The following is a 16694-nucleotide window of genomic DNA, read 5'->3' as shown; positions in this document are numbered from 1 at the left end:
TGTATCAGTACGATATTAGGGCCGTAGTCAACAAGCTCAAGCTCTAGAAACTAGAAATTTCTCTTTTGAATATTATTAAGAAAACAAACTATCCTTTTTAATACGTAGTAGAGCGTAGAACAAAAGTAGTTTACCATTAAAGTCTAGCAGTTTTTTTGGTATCCACCTTCTAAATGATGACCATAATTTGAGTTTGTGAACAGTGAGGATTGTAATATAAAAACTGATTAGAATATCCAGTTCGAACAAAAAAAAATTAACTGCGGGGTCTTTGTAGATAAATATGGATCAGTGAACGTATTTATTTAGGACAAAAATATGAATTGATATTTGCAATACCAAAATAAGGGACAATTGCATTTTTAGTACCTTTATTTGCATTTAAAAGAGAACGTAGACCCTATATTCGTTTTTCAAGAAACATAACCACTAAGGGTGCTGAAATTACAGTTGACCCCCTCACGACCAAACAAAAAACAGAAGCCAAAATGACAGATTTAACCCGATGAAGTCTGCAATAGATATCTTTAAGCTTGATTTCAAATTGACGTCAAAGGGGAGACTTCAAAATAAGTCTACTCCTTAATGTTCGGTTAAATGTTAATTTTAAAAATTATTAAAAATAATTTGGTTAACTGTTTGACCAAATAATAACCTCATAGACTTCCTGCATTGTAATAAAATAAATTTACATATAAACTAGTAAAATTAAGGGAGGTAAGGCTGATTAGGTTAAAATTATTTGATTTAGGGTTTGCTTAAGTAGACTTCTCCGTAGACTCTTCGAGGTTGACTTCAAAATAAGTCTACTCCTTAATGTTCGGTTAAATGTTAATTTTAAAAATTATTAAAAATAATTTGGTTAACTGTTTGACCAAATAATAACCTCATAGACTTCCTGCATTGTAATAAAATAAATTTACATATAAACTAGTAAAATTAAGGGAGGTAAGGCTGATTAGGTTAAAATTATTTGATTTAGGGTTTGCTTAAGTAGACTTCTCCGTAGACTCTTCGAGGTTGACTTCAAAATAAGTCTACTCCTTAATGTTCGGTTAAATGTTAATTTTAAAAATTATTAAAAATAATCTGGTTAACCGTTTGACCAAATAATAACCTCATAGACTTCCTGCATTGTAATAAAATAAATTACATATAAACTAGTAAAATTAAGGGAGGTAAGGCTGATTAGGTTAAAATTATTTGATTTAGGGTTTGCTTAAGTAGACTTCTCCGTAGACTCTTCGAGGTTGACTTCAAAATAAGTCTACTCCTTAATGTTCGGTTAAATGTTAATTTTAAAAATTATTAAAAATAATCTGGTTAACCGTTTGACCAAATAATAACCTCATAGACTTCCTGCATTGTAATAAAATAAATTACATATAAACTAGTAAAATTAAGGGAGGTAAGGCTGATTAGGTTAAAATTATTTGATTTAGGGTTTGCTTAAGTAGACTTCTCCGTAGACTCTTCGAGGTTGACTTCAAAATAAGTCTACTCCTTAATGTTCGGTTAAATGTTAATTTTAAAAATTATTAAAAATAATCTGGTTAACCGTTTGACCAAATAATAACCTCATAGACTTCCTGCATTGTAATAAAATAAATTTACACATATAAACTAGTAAAACTAAGGGAGGTAAGGCTGATTAGGTTAAAATTATTTGATTTAGGGTTTGCTTAAGTAGACTTCTCCGTAGAATATTCGTGGTTGACTTTCTTATGCCATCAACTAGTAATATTATATTATTTTAAGCTCACCGACAATTTAACCAAACCGATAGATGAACCTAACCGAATGCGTACCAATCTAACCTAACCGGTGGCGGTAACCATATAAATACTTCTTTCTGTAGGTGAACCCTAGTTTGTATGTGCTTTCTCTCTCTCCACAATTTCTCTCTCTAAAATTCCGATATTGTTGCTCTCTAAAATTCAAATTCTATCCTCATCATTTATCGTCTTCGAAACTGAAGGAGATCTCAGATAAGTATTCTCATCATAGGAAGTCGGCTATTTGCTTTTGTAACGCTTTAGCTAATTTTGTTCGAAAATATATATGTTCTCATAGTTTTTTGTTCATTTTGCACACAGATATGGGGTTTTACAGCTACACTCAGCCATCTTCTAGTTCTTTGCAAGTATGGAGTGAAGGTCCACCCGAAGTAAACTTCACTGGCCTGACAGTTGGAATTCCTGACAGATGTTTATGCGGAAGGGAAACCGTTATGAAATGTTCCACCACAGCCGACAATCCTGGAAAGATTTTCTTTGGATGCAATAACCATGAGGTTGTTAGATTTTATGATGGTTTATTCGTTTGGTATAATTATTATTTGAGTATATATAATATTCTTATGGTATATTTACTTCTATGATACGGTATAGGATGGAGAGGACCATATTATGAAATGGTGGGATGAGGCTATAATGCAAGAACTTCAAGCAATGAGAGGTGGACTTGATGACCAAAGGGATTCTATTACAGCCATCAAGGAAAATGATGAAATGCTATGGGTTCAGCAGGAGCTAGAGAAGGTGAAAGATCAGATGAAGGAATTACGTCTGTTAATTCGTCGGGTACGCGGGGTGGTCGAGAATGTCTTTATCGCCGGTATAATCTTAATTGTTGTATTAATCTCTTTTGCTTCGTAGATCTTTCATTCAAAATTTGTGAACCTCTCTTTATCGTGGCCGTTTGTTTGAATGGCGTATTTATGTCTGTAATCTGTGAACTTGCTTCTCTGTTTCTGTAATATTTAGACGAATCGTTGACTTCATTACGTGACCTATTTAGTAGACTTCTCCCGTATACATTAAGAAGTCAATCGACGTAGTCTATGCGTTAATGATTTACGACGTGACGGTTTGTGTTATTAATAATGTAACTGTTCATTGTAACCGTTTCGTCTCGTATATATAAACCAGCCCGGGGCCTTTTGATTATTTTAAAACTGCAACCAAAAAAGTTATCAGTAAATCATTTCTTCTCTCTTTGAAAAAATATTACGTAGTTCGTTTTGGAAGTCTCGGACGACGACGCTTAATTGGAGACAGATCACGGTTGGGTAATTGAAATTTTCTCTATATCACTACAATTCATTCACGTTTGTTTTGTTCTTAAATACGTTCTACATCATATCACTTTTTACTTGATATCATAGTTTTCCCAGCCATCATAGTTTACTTGATCAGTTTTCAGCACATTAGTACTAAAATTAATTTGATTTGATGCATTATTTACTCCTTTAAAGCACGTTTTAGTTTCCCCAGTAAGAAGTCTACTTAAGAAGTCTTCAGCATATTAGTACAAAAATTAATTTGATTTGATGGATTTGCAGTTTAAAGTACGTTTTAGTTTCCCCAATAAGAAGTCTACTTGATAAGTCTTCAGCATATTAGTACAAAAATTAATTTGATTTGATGGATTTGCAGTTTAAAGTACGTTTTAGTTTCCCGAATAAGAAGTCTACTTGATAAGTCTTCAGCATATTAGTACAAAAATTAATTTGATTTGATGGATTTGCAGTTTAAAGTACGTTTTAGTTTCCCCAGAAAGAAGTCTACTTAATAAGTCTTCAGCATATTAGTACAAAAATTAATTTGATTTGATGTATTTGCAGACGGTTCAGTTTCCCGTGGAGAAGTCTGCGAGAGAAGTCGTCAACATAATCATTACAAGGTATTAATTGATTTGACGTTAGTTGGCGGCAATATTTTTATTTTTTAATTTAACGAAGCGCGGGATCCGGTTTTAATTGGTTTCTTTACAAATTCTTCATAGTTTTCCGGTTCTGATTCTAATTAAACGGTTTTGGTTTTATAAAACCGGGATTATTTTAAATATTTTTAATTTTATGACTTAAAAACGGAGATAACTATGATAGTTATCTCTAATTTTTACTCGTAAGGAAACTCATCGCTTCCGCTTTTCTCTGCCGTTTATCTCCGCCGATTCTGACGAACTCTGCCGCTTTTCTCCGCCGCTTATCATCCCTACTGTTCTCTTCGATCAATCTGAATGTTTGACTTTTGTCTGCAATTCGATAGTAGCCTTCTCTTGTTGGATTACTCTTCCGCTTTCTCAATATTATTTTTTTAATCTTATCTTGCAGAATGGATGAGAGTAAACCAGAATTTCCTCGGAGGTTTTACACGAAAGGTGATGAGCCTCTTCCTCTAAAAAGCATCGGCTATTACAGCAACGATACGAAGCTGTTTGATGAACTCTACAAAGCTCTGGAGCCGGATGAATGGGACGAGATCTATCAATCTCGACTGGGTGTCTTCTTACAGTTCAACCGTCTCCAATTTGAATGGGCTTCCAGACTGGTTCACCATATGCTCACCTTTCAGATTGTATGCAACGATGCAATGAATGTAGAGATAGCGAATAGGTACAACGAACATAGAGATAGCGTAAGGGTACAATGAATGCAGACTTGAAACATTATCGTACATAGAAAGGATAATAGACATCTGACTGAAGTTAACTGAGAGACTTCGCACATATCCCAATACACATTGCGATGACAACAATGAAACCTATCCAAGAGAGAAGAATGAATTGTCGAAGCATTTTTTCCCTTTCATTGGATGCCAGTATATCATTTTCTCTCTTATTGTCTTCAACATATGTGGTAACCACCCCGGTGTTCACCAGATCGTTGTACACTTGTTCTTTCATTTCTCTTATAGATTCTTGAAGCACCTTGATTTCTTCTCTCTGCCGACGGATCTCATCCCGCGCATCCAATAAGCTCCGCCTTTGCCAACCACGTGATGGTTCTGCGTCTGACCAACGAGAAAACCCATGAACAGTGCATCTGAAGAAATTTCTTCCGGGATTTGCATCTGTCCATGATTTAACAATAATCGTTGATCTACCGCAGTGGTTGCAGATTGGACCAGTAATTTGTGTTTGCGAATTTGTATCAGAAATTGACCCCGAAATTTGACTCATTGTTCTCTAGCTGATAGTGGCTGTGGTAGTGTTTGGTTAAGAAGAGAAGAGGAGCTAAAGTACTAGTCTTTAATAATTTTAAAATGTCGAGTACAAAGACAAATTTTTGCAACAATGAAATTTTAGATGACTTCATCGAGAAGTCAACTTCTACTCGACCTCTTCAGCAACCTGAAAAATAGTTGTTAGATTTGACCGACGATCATTTACAAAACGTTAAAAATGTATCAAGTGGGATTGTTACTTACACAATGTGGTCGAGTATGTCCAGGCTGTCTGCATTTTGAACATGCATACTGCTTATGTGACTTCCTCGGCTTGCTCCCCTTTTTACGTGACAGTTCTAGCCATGTTAGCCAACGAGACTTTTTTTGTCTACCAGGCTTCCGCTTCGGTATGGGAGGTACACATCGGATATCTGGCCCAATTGGATCGTGGTCGACATTGGGCATGATGTTAGCCGCGTATGACGCATAGACATAATCTTTTCTATAGTAAGCTTCGACTATGGTAGACATATGCAATCCACTTGACTTGACAGCTTTAATTGCATGTGAACATGGTATTTTCTCAACATCAAACACTCCGCATGAACATGTTTTTGCTTCCAAGTCAACCAAGCAGTCACGTTGCCCACCCCTAACGTAAAAACGCCAACCATCAATGCGTTCTATCGTCATCATATCTGCGTAGTGCTCCCTTACGGCCAATAAGAACTCAACACCCCGGCTAAAGGTGGTTGTCAGACTAAGTGCATCCTCTCGTCTTTTCCAATACCACCTACCTAGCTTTTTCGTAATAAACTCAATGAGATATGTGATGGGATAACCTTTGGCCTTCTTTATCATGGAGTTGATAGATTCCGCAATGTTGCTAGTCTTGATGTTGTATCTATCTCCTGGACAGTAAACCCGAGACCATAAAGCTGGATCTGCCTCAATCAAGTACGCTGCAAGAGCCGGATTTACGTTAGTAAGAGAAGCCATGTTGCGGTTGTAATCATCAAGCGTATGCGCATATGCTGCCCCTTTCACCAAGTACATCAGATGCTTCCCACGGAAATTAGTAATTATGTTTTGTTGGAGATGGTAGTAACATATCCCTCGTGTTGCCCACGGAAGAACATTGCGACATGCTTTAGCTATTGAACTGCACCTATCCGAAACTACTACCAGTGGATGTTCATCTGAGATACACTCACTTAATTTGGTGAAAAACCAATCCCATGAAGCATCACACTCCGAGTCGACAATTCCAAAAGCCAAGGGAAATATCTGAAAGTTACCATCCTGTGCGCAAGCGACTAGCAATACACCTTCATACTTTCCAGTGAGATGGGTCCCATCAACCACAATAACTCGCCTCACGTAATTGAAACCACGGATTGAAGCATCGAAAGATAGGAAAAGGTACTTAAACCTATGCTCGTCATCAACAACAAGGTCAACGACACTTCCCGGGTTTGACTGCTCTATTTTCCTAAGACAAGAAGGCAAATTCGTGTATCCAGATTCGGCGTTTCCTCTCACATATTCCAGTGCATGCTGTAAAGCCCTGTACGAAGTTGTGTAATCCAATGTCATGCCGAACATTGTCCTCATTGAATCTTGGATATGTTGTGGGACAATACCATCTACTATTCCTACCCGGTCTACAAAAAGCTGCCCAATATATTTGGTGGTGGAACGCTTACGGTGAGCTAGGCGGTCCACAATAGAACATGTATGCACGTTCAGATATTTGGTGACCCAAAAAGTGGTTGGATCATTCTTCACACTGGCGACGACCCTCCACGTGCATCCTGGCACAGAGCATATTGCCACCAACCGAGTCTTTGTGGACTTCTTAAGTTTGAAAGAGAATTTTAACATAATAGCAGTCAAACGCACCTCTGTTATGACATCATGTTTGCATGGAAAGCATTGACCTACTTTCAATTGGTCTTTCCAAGGATTATTTAACTGTCCATGAGTACCACCAACAAACGGTATCCCTTCTTCAGCATCTACATCCAGGTCATCTCCATCGTTATCGTCATCTTCAAATTTCCCGTACTCACTGTAATCGAAATCCATATCGTCAACATCTTTTGGCTTCTCATCTGTAGTATCATGGAGAGCTTCTTGACATTCTTCTACACATTCATCCGCACTTGGATCTAGATCGTCACCATCGTCCCCATCGTCCCCATCGTCCCCATCGTCTTCAGAACGAGAGTTTTTTATATCATTAACACATTCCTTAACCGGCTGTCCATCCATGCATCGCGTAGAGACGCAAAGGCGAACAACATTCTTACTACTAAAATCTATCAAGTTCTGAACTGATCTATCATTTGTGACATAGACAGGAGGGGTATCTTGGGGCAATTGCTGAAGCATCATCTCTGTTAAGGGATACGATAACTGAACCATCTCTGTTTCTTTGTCAATCTGATAATCTTCTACAGCCATTTCAAGAAGATCAGCGTATGTACAACCGTGTCGCAAAAAAAACATTCTCCCACCTTTGCGTCCATCCATATCAAAATGCCAAGAACCATTTCTCGTCACCCATACTCCGAAAACAACAGGTATTTGCGACATTTACCTGAAAGAGTAAGCAGCAAGTCAAATACTCATTACACAGCTGACTACCCGTAGAAGTCTTAAATCAATAACCTAGATGCCTAACAAAACCAAAAACATGATTGATCCAAAAGTATAATATATTATCATGAAAAAAATATACAGAGGCAAAAACATAATCGATACAAAACAAATGAGGTACAAAATCAATAAGAACAATGTACCAATTTGCAATAAACACTATTTGATTTATGCGGACTTCACAGATAACTCCAACACATAGACTTCCCAAATTAGTCTACCTTTATACCCTAACTGCCTATGAAAACCAAAAACTTGATTTCTCCATATGTATAATATGGATTCATGTCAAAATCATACAGAGGCAAGTAAATAACATATATCAAATAATACATCAAGAAAATCTTAAAAATTATGCACCAATTTGCAATAAACACTATTTGATTTATGCGGACTTCACAGATAACTCCAACACATAGACTTCCCAAATTAGTCTACCTTTATACCCTAACTGCCTATGAAAACCAAAAACTTGATTTCTCCATATGTATAATATGGATTCATGTCAAAATCATACAGAGGCAAGTAAATAACATATATCAAATAATACATCAAGAAAATCTTAAAAATTATGCACCAATTTGCAATAAACACTATTTGATTTATGCAGACTTCACAGATAACTCCAACACATAGACTTCCCAAATTAGTCTACCTTTATACCCTAACTGCCTATGAAAACCAAAAACTTGATTTCTCCATATGTATAATATGGATTCATGTCAAAATCATACAGAGGCAAGTAAATAACATATATCAAATAATACATCAAGAAAAGCTTAAAAATTATTCACCAATTTGCAATAAACACTATTTGATTTATGCGGACTTCACAGATAACTCCAACACATAGACTTCCCAAATTAGTCTACCTTTATACCCTAACTGCCTATGAAAACCAAAAACTTGATTTCTCCATATGTATAATATGGATTCATGTCAAAATCATACAGAGGCAAGTAAATAACATATATCAAATAATACATCAAGAAAAGCTTAAAAATTATTCACCAATTTGCAATAAACACTATTTGATTTATGCGGACTTCACAGATAACTCCAACACATAGACTTCCCAAATTAGTCTACCTTTATACCCTAACTGCCTATGAAAACCAAAAACTTGATTTCTCCATATGTATAATATGGATTCATGTCAAAATCATACAGAGGCAAGTAAATAACATATATCAAATAATACATCAAGAAAAGCTTAAAAATATTCACCAATTTGCAATAAATTGGTTTTCAAATAAGGCTGACTTCATGTTCACATCAACAAGTAGACATAAAAAAGACTATAAAAAGTAAACTACAAATGAAGTCTATTTCTTGGGGTCTATTTTTGCAATTACAATTTTTCAAAGCAGACTGCGAATGAAGTCTACCATAATCGGTAGACTTCTTTTGTTGTCTTCCTTTGTTAATTTTTTGGTTAGTTTTGCAATTAAATAGATAAAACAAAGTAGACTTCAACGGAAAGTTCAACAAGTTAACTTCAAATATAGTCGACTATGGTTATTTTTGCAATTGACCAACCCATTGACTTTAAAGTAGACTTTAACTATCCGTCAACCAGAAAAAGTAAACTTCGTCGTGGTTAGTTTTGCAATTGACCAAGTTTGACTTTTGCCAAGTAGACTTCGTATGAAGTCTACATTAGTGATGACTTCGTTTGCAGTCTGCCTTGGACATTTTTGCAATTGACCAACAATTGCATTTTTAAGAAAGTAGACTTCTTTTGCAGTCAACTAATTATTTCAATATATTTTAAATATATTAATATTACGGTCAATGCTTAAATAGTTTGGTCAATTGCAAAAATAGTCACTATGGAAGTCTACTCGTTTATTATTATAAGAAGACTTATCGTAGCAGTCTTCACTATGAAGTCAATAATTTGGTCAATTGCAAAAATACACCTTAGTAGACTGCAAACGAGGTATCGGTTATAAGTATTTTAATGCAGTCTACACTATATTTTTTTGTTTTCAAATGAAATTAAGGAGACTGGAATTTTAGTCTACGGGCTCGAAACTCGATAAATTTTAAATTGCAAAACTGACCACATAGTAGACTTTACATGATATTATGACGGTTGGACTAAGAAATGAAGTCTAATTTCGAGAAAATAACTAAGAAACACACGAAATCGACCGGAAAATAACCTTATCGATGGTTGTTTCGCAATGTCAAGCACCGAGGACGTCGTATTTAGTCACCACTGAAGAAATACAGCGCCAATTTTCCTTGTTCACGAGATATAACAAGATTAACGAACTTTCAATTTTTTAGATAAAATGGAGGGGAGATGGAAGAAAATGTAGTTCTCATAGCATTGGGTGTTATTTAAGCTCACAAATTTGGGTTGTTGAAGCATTAAGAGCTTCAAATTTGGTTGTTAATGGTGGTTGGAAAATTGATGTCGGTGGCACAACCATAAATAAAAGAAGAAGATGAGGATATACGGGTAATAAACATTTTCGCCAGAAATTCAAATAAATCAGAAATAATGGCATTTCTGTTAATACATGGAATGCCAGAGGATTTAGTAGGGAGAAAGTGGCAAATGTTGGAGAGAGAAAAAGAGAGGTCTAATTTTGCAATTGACTCAGATCAGGGGTCTAATTTTGCAATCGTCCCCCAAAACAACCCTAACGCGGATGTTTTGTAAAACATTCAACAGTTTTCAGCGATGGTATTAAGATGGCACACTCAAAATAAGTTTGTGTTATACGTGAATTTATTTTTGGGGATTGTCAAGTAGAAAGCAAATATTGGTCATTAATGTGTTTTTGTTAAAGATAAATGCATATACAATTCCTATAATCTCTAATCACATAATATAAAATTGACATGCAAACGACAAGAAATAGCAAACGTTTTCAACCTTTCTATAGCTCTAAATAATGTAAATATACTACTCCATCTGTTTTACAAACAAATGTCCTTTTATATATTTAATGTAATCTTTATATTAATTTTCTAATTTACCTTTAACTTAAATGTATTTTTTTTGAATTTAAATCATTAATTACTTATTAAATAAGAACATATATGTATGTAATATTTTTTAGTTTGTGTGAAAATGTCTCGAAATAACATTTTTTTTTGTAAAATAGAGGAAAGATTTTAATTAGTTATTTTGGATTGTTATGTGATTATTGTTAGTTAACGTTCATCGATTTTGGTTTTGTTAACCTGAATTTAATTAAAATGTTTCTAGAATAGAACATTTAAATGGTGGTATAAATTGGTTTGCTTCTATATAGAGCTCATTTGCAATACAGTAGAACCTCTATAAATTAATACTCGGTAAATTAATAATCTCTATAAATTAATAAATTTATCTGGTCCCAAGTTGGGACTAGTGTAATTTTGGACACTATTCGATAATATAATAAAATAATAATTTTTTTGAAACTCCTTTGTAAATATATGATCCCATCAATAATATAAATTAATAATTATATAAAATTATCTAAATATATGTATATATCTACTCATTAATTTTTATTAGAGTTTATTTTTAATATTTTTACTATATAAAAAATCTTTGAATGCTATCTTCAAAGCATGGTAATTGTTATTTTCATTGTAATTGATTTTATAAAATATTAGTTATACAGATTAAATCATGTTTTTAATATATTTTTACCAAATTAGGAAAGTCTATTAATTTATCGATAAATTAAAATCTCTATAAATTAATAAAATTTCACGGTCCCAACTTTATTAATTTATAGAGGTTTTACTGTATACTGTAATACCATGAAAGACAATACTTTTTTTTCATTTTCATTCATTCAACTGTCTACCCAATGCCAGTTTAATTAGTAAGATAAAATGATAAATATGAAATCATGTAATGGATTATAAAAAAAATAAATTATTGAACTTTCCAATAACTTCGTTTGTCTTATTGACTTAAATGAAGCTCGTAAAGTACATAAATACAAGTACAGCGCTTAAAGTGGGATTATCCATGTGGCTAATCATGTAGTTAATTAATTTTATAATGTTGGACTTACATTTAAAAATATCAGCTCAAATGAAAATATCAAAATAATGTAAATAATTTAATCGAACACGTATCCCTAATCTTTCCCAAAGGACACATGCTGACATGGGTGGCTAAATCGAGATCTTAGGTATGTCGTCCAATCAATTTATATATTTTTAAGTTAATTAGAAAAATGATCTTCGTCTACCATTAAGGTGCTGATGTGTATCAGACTATCAGTGTGTGGTTATCCTATAATTGATTAAAGATATGCTATTCTGCACGTTAATTAACTTGCCAATAAAATTTTAATTCAAACTGATCTTACGGATTTTTCATCTTATAGTTGAATTATTATAGATTTGTTTACATAGATAATAATTCATCACCAATTATCAATGTAAATTACCGATGACTTACCAATAATTTACTATCAAATTGTATTAGTTACTAGATGTTTAAAAGGCTGGTTCCAGACTTCCAGTACATCAATAAGTTGTAAATAGCCTAAATATATAATTGTTATTTAGTGGTGAATACATATGCATGTTATCGCTGACGACCAACCGAAAATTTAAAGATGGATATTTTTGTCTTAAAAGTGTTGGAAATGTTGGAAAAATGTAATGAATTTATAAAATCGATACTTTCCAATAATTACGTATGTAAAAATTATTTTACCGTGCGCCATTTCATCAATAAGTTATTACCAATAATATTTTATATCCATATGAAAATTTGCATGACTTATTTTGTTAATCATATATGCTTCTATAGTGATGGATTAGAGTTATATATATAGTGACATAATTTATGATATCTTTTCTCTATTTCTTGTACGTTCTCATTTCTCAAAATAGCTAAAAGTATACATATGAACAAGCACAGTTAAGATCCTTGCAAAAATTAGTTTACACTATTATATTTATATAGTTATTTTTTATGTAAAAAGAAAAAAATAGAGGTCCTTGTTTAGTTACTTAGCCAATGTAGAAAAAGAGTTTACAAACATGTAGAATAATCGTTTTCCTATTTATAAAGGTTTTATAAAAGGAAAACTACTTTTATGTTTAAACCAAAAGAAAAAAAACTATTGTATTGTGTGTGTTGCTGTATTTTCTATTTTAGGGCAATTTTCTAAAACTGAACTTAGTACATATATATTTTTTAATATGTAAGAATATGTTTTATAGAAATTAAAAGCCGGTAAAAATTTTGTGGATATTTTTTAACTTAAGTTTTTTTTTTCTTTTTTTTTTTCCTTTAGATCTTAGATTTAAAATATATTTCATCTACATATTTGTATTGTACATTTTTTTTGGACAAATATTTGTGTTGTACATATGTTTTGAAAATTCAAGCAAAGAATGTGAAAATGCATGATACAATACTAGCTATTTGTAAATTTTTTGCTTAATTTTAAATAAATAGGCATGTCGCCCTTTTGTTCAAAAAAAAAAAAAGGCATGTCACTCAAATGCACTACTACTAAAGCCCAAAGTTCAAATAGTCTAGAATGGTGACAAAACAGATAGATTCTCTGAAACTGATAACTCATGAAAAATCCAAAAGTGAAGAATTTTTTTATTCATTTCTTGGAATTTAAATTCCATTACAATATATGTATTCCGTAGAATAAACACACAATACAAAACAAAACTTATTTGTTTATTAGTAATGTATAAAGAGTATTTATTTACTAGTTAAAGATTCCATCCCCGTGTGGACCATATTGGACTGATCATCGGTGTTCGGTGAATTCAATGTCTCTTGTCTTCTCTTCGTTAATAGATGCATTAAGAACTTCTTGATTTTCACATATATAATCCAAAACATAACATAGTAGTATTAAAAAATTTACTTGGGATTTAATCGAGAGAATCATTGTTTTCCCCCGATATTATTACAAAGTACGTAATTAATGTGGAGTAATTAAAGTAATGATTAAACTCTTCATTAATTGGTAATCAGATTCGAAGTCCTGTCTCGTTGTGATGAGGAAAGGATAGCATCAATGGCGTCTTTAACTTGAGAAATGTCTGGAGCTTTTCCTCCTTGGGCCGGCCAAAACTCATCGGTCGCGAGTACCTAATAAATTAACGTTAGGTTAGAAGAAGATTATATCAATATACCATGTTACGTACAATTCACTAAACATGTTAATATATAAATATGATAAATCAATCTTGTAGGGATATTTTGAGGGATGTTTGTCATAATTAATATACCTTTACTTGTACTTGAAGAAATTTGACATAGCTAATAGCTTTCTCTAGCATCGTCACCAAATCAACCTGGAAAAATGAAATAATACATACAATTATCAGAATTAATAATTTTATAAATTAGTTATAAATATTTTTATGGATGTGTACGTACCTTGGTTCCATTGGGTACAAGTTCTTGTAATATCTTGAGACGTTCACTTATCCTTTCTCTTCGATTCTGAACAAAATAAAACATATATACTAAAGTATGAGTTAAGAGAGAATGAGTTCTATTTTTTAATGAATGCTGATGTCAAGAAAGCAAACCTTGGCTGCTAGGCTTTGTGGATCCTTAGGTGAAGATGTTGGCTTAGGCTTGGCCTTCCCGTTCCCACCGTTATTCGGTTTCTTAGATGGTTGAGTGCTCTCTCCCTATATATCCATAATTCAAATTGACTACATATATCAAAGATCTTTCACTTATATCTTATATGAAAAATATTAAGCAAGTGTTTGATATTTGAAATTACCGTGTGAGAACGTTTGTTTCCAGCGGATTTAGGTGACATAGACTCGTGTCTAGAACCAGTGGTTACAACCGTTGAATCAGAATATAACCAGTCTTTCTGGCCTTGAGGAGTTTCGGTGGATCTAGGGCTAATAATATCCATATGATTTTGATTCCAATTTGTGAAGCCGTAGCTCATGTTATTGCCCTCCAAGAAGGAGAAGCCGCTGCCGCCGCTACTACCACCGCAGCTTATGGCTGGAGGAGGAAAGCTCTCGTGATGATCAAAGTTAAGAAATGATGATCCATTGAAATCCATCAATGAGTTGTGATGTTCTTCACCGGATGGGTAAAACACAAACCCTTGGTGTTGTTGATGATCTGAATTCATCGTGCTACTACTCGAAGCCGAGCCTCCTCCTCCTCCACCGGCGTAAGCTGTGTCTGGCTGATCCAATCCCGGCGAGGAGAGATCTTCGGACGAGGAGGAATTTTGTTTTGACATGTAATTAGTTTCGCTGGGATGGTCATTAACGAGTGCCATTAGACACTAATAAGTTTGAAGAGTGTTTTTGTTAGGGTTTGTGTGTTTCTTGTTGATGAGAAGTGGCTTTAAGGTTGTCTATTGGTAAACAATGAGAGACAATGGTTTTGAGTAGTTATGTCATGATAAAGGTTTATATAGGTGGTTAAGTCTAATATTTTATTTAAGCTGGTGACGTATTCTTTATAAGATTTCTTAATTAAAAAAAAAAATATTAAGTTTGATTAAACTGATTAGAAAAATAAGCTGGCATAAGATCAAACTCTATATTTGATCATCATTTTTTAATCTTATCAATTTTTAAGCTTCGAAGTCATGAATGCATAGAATTCTAGGCTAGACATATTCTATGTACATTTCCCTTAACTTGCAATATTGGACTAGCATGCCTAAAACGCAAAGTTCATGGGGTTACTAAAAAGGTTTGTAATTTTGTATTCATTGTCTCAAATCTCAATCCTTGTAATATTTTACTTTGTGTATGGACTCTCATACTTCTATGTTCTTTCAAGATCAATGTTCAGACTATAAAGAAAACTCCAAAGTTTTGTCGAATGACACTACACAACGTATTCTTAATTCTATCATGCGTGCTATTTTTTTTTTTTTGTTATGATACTTGTAGATAATCACAACCACTTTGCTAATAGATGAATCATTCTAATATATAACGAAACACTTTACATGTTTTGTGATACATTTTCAATTACCTAAAAAGAAAAAGCTAAAATTTGTAGTTATTATTAAAAAAATTTACCTTCTTACAGGTTTTATGAAATATCTACATATTCTTCCATTTCATACTAACTACACTAGTTTGGGTCTTTGCATCTATTTCACTATTTGTTCACCGTAGAGTGTGTTCCATTATTACCATTTGAAATCATAATTGATACACAAGTTCTTATATAATCGCTAAAGCTGGTGTAACCAAAATCTATCATTAAGTTATTTTCATTGTATATAGGTTTAGTGATTAATTTTGGCGCTGTTTTAAAAAAAAAAACACATGATACAACATTGTAAACTTAGAAATTCAATTTAAAATTTGGGTAGGAAAAAATCTAAATGTCGGGGGAAAATTATGGATCTCATATCATATATACATCATTATCTTTTTGAGTGATATAAAAATTTAAAAATGAATGAATTTGTAAATTAAAGTTTTGTAGTATTACAATATTTATGAGTAAACTCATCGGGATTGTTAGCTGGCAGTAAGGTGAAATTAATGGACTGAGACTTATAACCCCAAAAAATATTTGTTAATTAAGAGAGAAGCAAAGAACATAGAAGCAAAAGCATCGCCGTATCTTACGCTAATCTACACGTCTTTTTGATTCCCATATATATGAATATGATGATCAAATTTTAATATATCAATTGTTTCGATGATTCATTTTTATTGTTTATCTTTTGTTTCCATGATTCATTTTTTTTTTCATATGAAGCTGCTTCTTACTTTCATTTCTTTAGCCGACACGTCGACTTAGGAGTAATATACTCCATATAACATAATTGTATTTTACTTTATTTTCGTTAATATCTTTGGATCAAACTTTTATAGTTCCGGATCGTTGTCCCTTCTTTGGATTAGGGACCGACCCAAACATGGTAAAACAGTCTTCTTTGCTTTCAGTGGAACTCTAGTACGAGACGTGGTCATGTTTACCTTCCAAATAATATATATATATATATATATATATATATATATTGCAACGTATAAAAAATTTAGATTGCTGTCAAAAAAAATATATGGTAGATTAAATCTATGAAGTTGAATTAAATATAAGTTATAATTTTATGTGTTTTTGTAGAG

General features: G+C 33.0%; 3 protein-coding genes across 3 annotated transcripts; all 3 read right to left on the bottom strand.

The window, feature by feature from the left end:
• Nucleotides 1-4491: 4491 nt before the first annotated feature.
• LOC147944666 (uncharacterized) lies at nt 4492-4965 on the bottom strand. The gene has a single exon (XM_087512678.1). It carries the CDS (start codon nt 4963-4965, stop codon nt 4492-4494), a length of 474 nt encoding a protein of 157 aa, XP_087368804.1.
• A 227-nt stretch (nt 4966-5192) lies between these two features.
• LOC147944665 (uncharacterized) lies at nt 5193-7550 on the bottom strand. The gene has a single exon (XM_087512676.1). The coding sequence runs from the start codon at nt 7548-7550 to the stop codon at nt 5193-5195; it is 2358 nt and encodes a 785-aa protein (XP_087368802.1).
• A 5862-nt stretch (nt 7551-13412) lies between these two features.
• LOC104789572 (transcription factor RHD6-like) lies at nt 13413-14984 on the bottom strand. The gene is made up of 5 exons (XM_087451007.1): nt 14354-14984; nt 14151-14255; nt 13996-14061; nt 13845-13910; nt 13413-13704 (listed from the first exon to the last, which is right to left on the bottom strand). The coding sequence occupies exons 1-5, from the start codon at nt 14873-14875 to the stop codon at nt 13573-13575; spliced, it is 891 nt and encodes a 296-aa protein (XP_087307133.1). The 5' UTR covers nt 14876-14984; the 3' UTR covers nt 13413-13572.
• Nucleotides 14985-16694: the final 1710 nt, after the last annotated feature.

This window comes from Camelina sativa, chromosome 5, assembly GCF_030686135.1.
Source record: "Camelina sativa cultivar CO46 ecotype springtype chromosome 5, ASM3068613v1".
Classification (NCBI taxonomy): Eukaryota; Viridiplantae; Streptophyta; class Magnoliopsida; order Brassicales; family Brassicaceae; genus Camelina; species Camelina sativa.
The sequence above is the reverse complement of the archived record's forward strand: the minus strand, read 5'-3'. Positions and strand labels throughout refer to the sequence as shown.

What these genes read in the sequence shown, in the direction of transcription:
- LOC147944666 (XM_087512678.1), bottom strand. Translation starts at nt 4,965, where the DNA reads ATGAGTCAAATTTCGGGGTCAATTTCTGATACAAATTCGCAAACACAA.
- LOC147944665 (XM_087512676.1), bottom strand. Translation starts at nt 7,550, where the DNA reads ATGTCGCAAATACCTGTTGTTTTCGGAGTATGGGTGACGAGAAATGGT.
- LOC104789572 (XM_087451007.1), bottom strand. Translation starts at nt 14,875, where the DNA reads ATGGCACTCGTTAATGACCATCCCAGCGAAACTAATTACATGTCAAAA. An exon ending in GAAACAAACGTTCTCACACG is followed by an intron (nt 14,256 to 14,353) that starts GTAATTTCAAAT and finishes ATGGATATATAG; the next exon opens with GGAGAGAGCACTCAACCATC. An exon ending in TTGTACCCAATGGAACCAAG is followed by an intron (nt 13,911 to 13,995) that starts GTACGTACACAT and finishes TCATTTTTCCAG; the next exon opens with GTTGATTTGGTGACGATGCT.